The sequence below is a fragment of the Zeugodacus cucurbitae genome, chromosome 2, assembly GCF_028554725.1.
Source record: "Zeugodacus cucurbitae isolate PBARC_wt_2022May chromosome 2, idZeuCucr1.2, whole genome shotgun sequence".
NCBI lineage: Eukaryota > Metazoa > Arthropoda > Insecta > Diptera > Tephritidae > Zeugodacus > Zeugodacus cucurbitae.
Window position 1 is genome coordinate 11,293,114 of NC_071667.1, and position 9,164 is coordinate 11,302,277.

The window sequence follows — 9,164 nt, forward strand, 5'->3', positions numbered from 1 at the left end:
AGCGTGTTCCTTCGCATCAAGAAGCGCCACCCCACAGACAGCAATGTAAACACGCTCGAGAAAGGTGAAGTGGAGAAGGATCTCGGCTTAGAAGAGATCCTGGCGACTTCACTGGTCCTACAGGAGGTGGAGAAGGCACCGACCCAGCACTCTGGAAATGGAGAACCGAGAGCTGAGGGTAATACAGGTGAACCTCCACAAAAGTAGGATCGCCTCCGCCGAGCTCCTTCTCAACTTAGAGAAGGGCGGCTACGATGTGGCTTTAGTCCAAGAGCAATGGATTGCATCGGGTAACGTGGTCGCTGGACTAAAGTCACAAACTTCACCACATACACCCCGAGCGTTATTAACAAGGTAAGAACAGCCATATTAGTGAGCAAAAATATGTATTCCTATATTGATCTTAACCTTTCCACAGACTATTTGCATAACGGGAGCGGTAAGAACCACCCCAACGGCGGCTCTTGAAATAATACTAAACCTGCCGCCTACAGATTTCTTCACTGAAAACAGCGCGACAAAATCGGCGGGGCGCCTTATGGCAGCAGGAGAATTTAAGTATAGAACCTTTGGGCATAGCTCAGTGGGTAATGGCAGTTTGGCGGACACCGACTACCTGACCCCATCTTTCAAATGGGAAAGAAGGTTCAAAGTAAACCTAGAAACAGATGGCTGGCGTAAGGGCATAGCACCTGCACGCAGCAATTTAAACATATTTACGGATGGCTCGAAAATGGAGAACGGGGTAGGCGCGGGGTATACTGCCCAGAGTTAGGTATATTGCAACCATTCAAACTACCGGACCACTGCAGTATATTTCAAGAGGAGGTGTTTGCAATTGGAAAAGCCGCTGAGCTATCCTTAAGCGCACCAAAAGGATAGTCTAAGTAAACATATACTAAGACAGTCAGGCGGCAATCAAGGCAATATCCTCTTTCAGCGTATTGGCCAAAAGTGCCTTAAGTGGTAGGACAGCAGTGGATGATTTCGCCAGAAATAGGCGACTTCAATTCTACTGGGTGCCAGGCCTCAAGGGCATAGAAGGTTACGAGATAGTGGACAAGATTGCCAAACGAGGCGTAAAACTGTCATCCGAAAATATGATGAACGTAGATAGACCTATACACTGTCTATATGATGATCTAGGCAGAAACTTGGTAAAAAAGTGCAAAGCGCCCTGGAAGAATACGCCGGGATGCAAAACCGCAAAAGTTATGTGCAAGGCGGTAGATAAGAAGTACACGAAATTTCTATTGGCGCTCGATAGAAGCAAATGTAGGAATATGGTCGGCATACTCACTGGTCACTGTCTTGTGGCGGCGCACGCAAGGCACCAGAGAGACAATGGAGCACCTCTTCTGTGAATGTCCTGCATTATCAAGACAACGGCTTCAGCATTTGGGGGCTGCACACTACGTTAATCTGGAAGAGATTTCGTTGGTAAAGCCACAAAGCTTTTCGAAATTCGCAACAAAACGCTGGCCTCCTAAAAGATGACTACTCCTCATTAACCAAGTGACGGCACTCCATCTGGTTTCACAAAGCACCAAAACTGGTCTATGTGTGGCGTTGTAGCCGGCCAGAGTAACCTAACCTAACCTTTGCTGAAAAAAAGCAATATGAACAAGTAAGGAAGGGCTAAGTTCGGGTGTAACCGAACATTTTATACTCTCGCAATTTATATATTTAACTTTATTTATATTATATAATACACAATTTGACCCACATATTCGTCATATATATTGTATAAAGTCCATTGAAAGTTGGAAACCATAATATTAGGTATGAAGCACCGAGGTCCTCGTGTTCGATATATGGGGCCTTAAAAACCTATGGTCCGATTTCGGCGATTTTTAAAATGGGGCTGCCACACTATTAACATAGTATTTGTGCAAAGTGCTGCACCGATATCTTCACTAGTACTTACTTAATATATTGTAAAGTAATTGAAATCGGTTGAGTAGTTCCTGAGATATGCTTTTTGAGCCATAAGTGGGCGACGCCACGCCCATTTTCCATTTTGTAAAAAATCTGAGTGCAGCTTCCATCTGCCATTTCTTATGTGAAATTTAGTGTTTCTGACGTTTTTCGTTAATGAGTTAACCCACTTTTAGTAATTTTCAACCTAACCTTTGTATGGGAGGTGGGCGTGGTTATTATCCGATTTCTTTCATTTTTGGAATGTATTAAGAAGTGGCTAAAAAAACGACTGCAGAAAATTTGGTTAATATAGCTCTATTGGTTTCCGAGATATGTACAAAAAATCTACGGGGCCACGCCCACTTCCTCAAAAAAATTACATCCACATATGCCCCTTCATAGTGCGATCCTTCATACCAAATTTTATTTCCATAGCTTTATTTATGGCTTAATTATGGCACTTTATGTGTTTTCGGTTTCCGCCATTTTGTGGGCGTGGTAGTAGTCCGATTACGCCCATTTTCGAAAGCAACCTTCCTATGGTGCCAAGAAATAAGTGTTCCAAGTTTCATCAAGATATCTTAATTTTTACTCATGTTACAGCTTGCACAGACGGACGGACAGACAGACAGACATTCGGATTTGAACTCCACTCTTCACCCTGATCACTTTGGTATATATAACCCTATATCAAACTCGTTTAGTTTTGGGTGTTACAAACAACCGTTATGTGAATAAAACTATAATACTCTATTTAGCAACATTTGTTGCGAGAGTACCAATATCGTTGTAATTCAAAATGTGTCGTTCTTTCTGGAAATATAACCAAATTCACCATTTCACAATATGAGTTGTAACATAAAATATGTCCAGCCGAAAGCCTATGATGCTAGCGCTGCGTACTTTAGTTTATTTAATAAGGGTATTCGTTTAAACGTGTAAAAGCCCCGTAAACCTCTTAAACCGTGTATATTTACGAATGCGTAAAAATCTGGCAGCAACTTATATGGAAATTCATTTAAACACATTACGCACCAATGTCAGTGTGTAAAGAACACTTGTAAATTTACGATATTGCAAAAGCAACCCTACCAAACGACCAGCTGATGAATATTATTGTGAAAATTAAAATGGAAAAGGTAAGAATGAAACTCGGAACATAAATTTTATTTAATTGTTGCAATTGTTTTATATTTCAGGATAAAAAGTTAAAGCAAAAGCGTCTACGGCTGAAACCGTCCCATCGCTGGACAGAGTCGCAGTCCCTGCAGCTGTTGCAAGCAGTATCCGACGCAATTAAAGATAGTCCAGAATCTTTTGAGGTAAGGGTTTTAGAAAAGTGAAAATGTTTAGGTACATATGTTTGTTTTAACACGAATTTACGCATATCTTCCAGAAACCGACCTCCCAAAGGTTTTACGAAAAATTGCAGCAAAATACACCGGCACTTCAATCTGTCGTTTGCGTAGCTATGAAAAGCAAAATGAGGTATCTCAAAGCGTTGTACGTTGCCGCGGCAGCCTGGAAAAACAAAACTGGGTCTGGACTACTCGCTAATGGTGACGAGTCAAGCGTATCAGCGCATGTCAACAAAATTTGTCCCAACTTTGACTTACTGGAAGTTATCTTCGGGCAACGCAAAAATGTAAATCCCGGAGTAATTTTTGAAAGCACTGACAGCATTGAAGTACTGGCTGATTCCCCTTGTGCTGATAGTTCGTTAAACGATACCATCGATTCCTACGACTTGTGTGCGCTCGATTGTGAGGATTTAGTTGACCCAATATTACCTATAAGTATAAGTAGCGATTGCAGTGCCGCCGCCGCGGCAACTTCTACACCACAAAGTTCGTTGGACTTTAGAAGTTCAACAAAAAAACCAAAAAGAAAGAGTGAAGCCCCGTTCAATAAATTGATTTTTATTCAGGAGAAAAGGTTGGAATTAGAAGTTAAGAAAATAGAATTAGAAAAAGAAAAAGAAAAGAATGAGGTCGAGTTGAAAAGAATTGAACTGAATAATCAATTAGAAATGAAAAGAATTGAAACTGAATCAGAAAAAGAAACCAAACTGGAAATTGAAAAACTGAAACTTGCTAGTGAAGAACGCATTAAAATGTTTGAAATAGAGTTAAAGTTAAAATCAAAATAAATGTGAAACTTTAAGAGATTTCACATGGTACTTTTTTCGCAAATTTAAAAGATCTCATAGCAAAATACATGTATATTTGAATGTAACTAAATGTTAATAGGCACAGAAGCACTTTTTATTTTTCTGTAAATAAAAGCATATATTAATGGATTTTAAAGATATGTAAACATGAGTTTCAATACTTTATTTTTAAGTTTCCATTAGTGATAACAATGAAAGGCGCTTAGATGCACCTTCAACTGTTGGTAAGTTTTGATCCCCAGGCTCGTCGACTTCACTGTTTTCACTAATGCTTTCTTCGTCAACATCAAAACCACCGTCGTTTTCTTTTAATATAATATTGTGCAATATCGCACAAACTAATATCCACCGGCATGCAAACTTTACCGAATTATCACTCTTTATTTGAATTTTGAGTTCTTTCAAGCTATTAAAACGTTCTTTCAATAAACCAAAGCAATGCTCAATTCTTATTCGGTACTGGCTGAACGTTCTGTTGAACAGAATTCGTTGATTCAAGGTGCCTTCCGTTGCGTTTATTCTAAAAGGAGTAATAAGGGTCGAAGTTAATTTATATGCACTGTCTGCAGCTAACCACTCTGATCCTGTTAGCATTTCAGTGGCGTTTGTGGATAGCTCGCAATTGTTGTATATCCTAGCGTCGTGAACACTACCGGGATACCCCAATACCATATGACGAATTACTAGTTTGTGGTCACACACACATTGAGCCTTAAGTGAATATATATGCTTGCGAGAAAAATATGCTTCGCAATCTACAGTGGGTTTTTCCGCCAATTTTATCTCCGTTCCATCTACGTAGCCAACACAATGTGGTAGCTCACTGAGTGTTTGAACAACTAAAGCTCTACGCTCTACAGGGTCCGGCCAAAACAGAAACTGAGTTTTCCTTTTAATAATTGCATCAAATACCCTGTTGGTCATGACCTATTGAGAAATTTAAAATACAGCTGAAACACAAATTTTAACCGATACATATGTAAATAGCTCACCTGTATTACTCCACCATCGCTAATACCAAACAAACTAGCAATTTTAGTAATTGTTGCTCCTTCTCCACATGAACCCAGTCGGTACATTACTACAGCCAATTGAATTTGGATAGGAAACTGTTTACATGAACGTGGACCATTGAACACTTCGTCATCCTTTATCAGATCAATGATAAAATCAAATGTGGTTTTGCTGACTCGCACAATTTCTCGAAACCTGTTTTCATCCAAATGCGGTAATACATCTATTAAAAAGTTGGGTGATTTTGGGACAGAATGATGAACAAATGTAGATCCATATCTAAAATATGCAGCAGCTGCCAATGCAAAGCTAAAGTCTTCCATAATTTCATCTTCCTTTTTGCGTTGGATTTCTGAAATCATTTATATATTTATGTATATATGCGCCTTTAAAAAATGTAGCATTGACGCAAAACAATTACCGTCATGTTTTCCAAACAGCTCCAACATTAACAAATCAAATACTAGTGATTTTTCGCAAAGTTGAATAAATTTTGCTTTTTCGCTAACTTTCGGCATTTTAATATTTTGACACCCAAACAGCTGTTTAATACATAAATAAGTGGCATTTACACAAAGAATTTGAAGTGCGTTCATGTAACACACTGCGTATTTGCATAAATTTATGCGATGGGTAACATTACACGTTTAAACGAATACCCTTAATAATTTGTTTATTATGTAAGCTTTAATAAAATAAAAATAAAAAAAAAAATAAAATATGTCGTTATTTCGTATAAAAATTATAACTTATTATGTCACAACTGAGAATTGTCGTTATTGTGGTAAAAAAAAAATGCAACATAAGAAGTTTAATAACGGCATTATTTTTTTCAAGGTTTATTTTTCTACGCATCGTAATGAAATTTTTATACTATATAGACAATGAAATTGCGCACATTTCTGTATACTCAACTCAAAAAAGTTAGTTTTTTGATTTTAAAATTCTATGAAAAACAAGAAAGGAAGGGCTAAGTTCGGGTGTAACCGAACATTTTATACTCTCGCAATTTATTGATGTAAATTTATAAAGATAACACAAGTGGACCCATATATTTGGTATAAAGTTCAATAGAATAAGGAAAATCATCATAAATAGTATATGGTGACTGAGGTAATTCCTAAACCGATTTCACTCGTTTTCACCACCAACATACAATGTATCGAAGACTATACGCTCACTTAATTTAATATTACTTATAATTAGGTATATGGGATCTGGGGGAAGTTATGACCCGATTTTTACCATTTCAGGTACAGAGAGAAACTGTTATAAGAAAAAAATTCAGAGGGAATGAATTACATTAAAATATCTGAGGGATTTACCTATATTTTCGGTGAAAAATTAACATTAGGCACTGAGTTCTACATGTTCGATATCAGGGGCCTTGAAAAGTCATGGTCCGATTTTGACAATTTTTCCACAAGTGATGGCACAGCTCAAATACAGCGGGGTCACGCTCACTTTTCCAAAAAAAGTGCAACAGGTTGCGAGAGTATAATAAAATTTCAATATTTTCTTCTTTCCATCGTTCAGTAAACAGATTTGTCGAATTACTATCGAAATATTTTTGGTTTATTGAGATCTGAATGGTATTAATTCTATTTTATAAAATAAAATCAGCCAATCGCATTCAAAGAGTGTATATCGTACGTCTTTGTCGCAGAGTTGAATTTGATTTTCAAGTCGATTTCAATTTAATTTAAAGTAAATGTAGATTTCGTTTTGTATGGTAAATCGATCTTAATCAGTGTTTAAATCGAGCAAAGGCCGGTAAATTGATCAAATAGTTCCTGTCTAAAAACGCTATAACACCTCAATATAGATGTTTTCATATTTCCTTTTCAAAGCACAATCTACAAATTTGTATCTATACCCCAATATACTATTTTATATAGGTAAATCTATAGTAGAAACTAAATCCTTTATAATATTCATTTAAAGTACGCCATGTCGTATACGTAACATATTCATTTGCCGGTAATTAATGCTTATTTTTGCAAATACTCTTTTTACTACTCACTTTACAGTTCCAATTTTTGAACAAGCAAATGTAGAATGCAAGTCAAAAAAAAGTTTCCCAACAGGCACTGTTTTTATTCTACATTTTCACACACACTCCCACCATTACAAGAGTGTGTTAATTCTCAATTATAATTGATTATACTTGTTTTGAATAAATATTATGATTTTTTAATTTCATATTCAATTAGTATACCAGTATTTTGTACTTGTGTATAGGTAATGTATGACATGTAAATTAACTTCATTTCAATTTGTATGTATGTATTTGTGTATGTGAACAGCATAAGTTATGAAAGCTGCATACAAATGTCAAGGTCTGATTTGTGCTATGAATAAAATTAGAAGCAATAGTTTTGCATTACAAGAGCACAGGCAAACATACATGTATGTTTGTATATTTGTAAATATGTATGTGAATATGTAATATGAATAAGCAGCAGAAATGATGAAATGATGGCAGTGTGTATGGGTATGGCAAATGTAATATGAATTTATAAGTGTATATATGTGTGTGTGTGTTAAGATAAAACGTGTAATAAGTGTGTGATAGAGTGTTCGAGTGATGGCATATACTTAAGCATATATGTATGTATACATACGCTTATATGTATGCGTATATGCTTAAGTAACTGCATGCATTTTAATAAGCGACATGGCGTTTATCAAACAACTTTTCCCAAGTGTACGAGCAATTATTCCATATGGAACCTAATTAAAACTCAACATCAATTTGCTCTCGTTTTTTTTGTGCTTTTTATTTTGTTTTTGTTTTTGTTTTCTGTACTTATTTTTTTGTGTTTTTCCTTACTGATATGTACATTAAGCGCTTAGGTGTCTCATATGTTGCTTGGTCTGCATGCTTGCAAGTTTGCCAAGAAATAAAGATAACATTGCTCTATACATTATGAGTATATATTTATATATCTACATAAATATGTATGTAAGCGATGGAGCTTACAAATACATACAGTTATATATAATTGAACGCTGAGGAAGATGTAAATGTATTTGTATACATAAGTATATAAACACTTATAACAATTATTACATACGCAATTACCCTAAGGATGTTGACTTAGAGTAGACTTACTGGAATGTGTATGTGCCAAATTTAGTCACAAATGCGATGAAATTTTGTATGTAAATACAAACAGGTTTATGAATTTATTAGAAAATATTTGTGGAAGAGCACATGGTTGCCCACAAAATGGTAAACGTAATGAAAAACTGTGGGAAACGTAGAAAACGCAGTCTGTGTGTTACGTATCTATACGTATTTCTAACAGTATTGGGGTACATGTGAGTATGTGGTATTAATCATAATTAAGTAGCGCTTTCATGAGTGTCTGGCGCACATGGCGTTGTTAATCCTTTTTAAAAACACAGCCAACACGCACACGCCGACAACGTCATCTATACTTATGTGGTTGACATGCTGGAAGCTGTCGAGCTTTCACTGCGCTGACCTAAGACACTACGTACATAAAATGACCGTATGCGGAGCGTTATTATAGCGTTGTGGTGTACGAGTGATACGAATGCCGTTTATTTAATGCGCGTAAATGTGATAGACACGAGCACATATGGGCTGCAAAGCTCACACACACACATACAGATCATATAAGCACTGAGTACTGCAAAGAGTAATGCGCTGAATTTTGGTGCTCAGCGAGAGTTTGGAATATCACTGGGCGCTCTTCGGGATGCAGTAACGCATGCGGCAGAGACAGGGGGCTCCAAAAGAAGGACTTCCAATACACTTTGGGGCGAAGCTTCGAATGTGTGACATTGGAAAGTTGAGAGTATTGAGAGCGCCGTACTGAAAGTAAGTTATAATATATACAATATACATTATACAAATTATTGTAGTAAAAACAATAACAAAAACAAAAAAAAATTAATTTAAATTAAAATTTGATTCAAAAATCAATTTTTTAGAACTAAAAACCATTTAATTACTCAAACAAATATACTTTTTATAACAGCAGCCACTCACTAACATAAAAATTACTCGCAAATTAAATACATGCTTCAC

General features: G+C 36.4%; 2 protein-coding genes across 3 annotated transcripts; one reads left to right on the forward strand and one right to left on the reverse strand.

Moving 5' to 3' along the window:
* Positions 1 to 2,835: 2,835 nt before the first annotated feature.
* On the forward strand, positions 2,836 to 4,230 carry LOC128923122 (uncharacterized). The gene is made up of 3 exons (XM_054235586.1): positions 2,836 to 3,059; positions 3,120 to 3,242; positions 3,317 to 4,230. The coding sequence occupies exons 1-3, from the start codon at positions 3,027 to 3,029 to the stop codon at positions 4,067 to 4,069; spliced, it is 909 nt and encodes a 302-aa protein (XP_054091561.1). The 5' UTR covers positions 2,836 to 3,026; the 3' UTR covers positions 4,070 to 4,230.
* Positions 4,212 to 5,765, reverse strand: LOC128923114 (putative nuclease HARBI1). Of its 2 annotated transcripts, XM_054235576.1 has the most exons (3): positions 5,526 to 5,765; positions 5,083 to 5,456; positions 4,212 to 5,017 (listed from the first exon to the last, which is right to left on the reverse strand). In XM_054235576.1, the coding sequence occupies exons 1-3, from the start codon at positions 5,698 to 5,700 to the stop codon at positions 4,259 to 4,261; spliced, it is 1,308 nt and encodes a 435-aa protein (XP_054091551.1). In that variant the 5' UTR covers positions 5,701 to 5,765; the 3' UTR covers positions 4,212 to 4,258. The 2 variants fall into 2 exon arrangements, with proteins under 2 accessions (XP_054091551.1, XP_054091554.1); XM_054235579.1 differs by having other exon boundaries at positions 5,083 to 5,765.
* Positions 5,766 to 9,164: the final 3,399 nt, after the last annotated feature.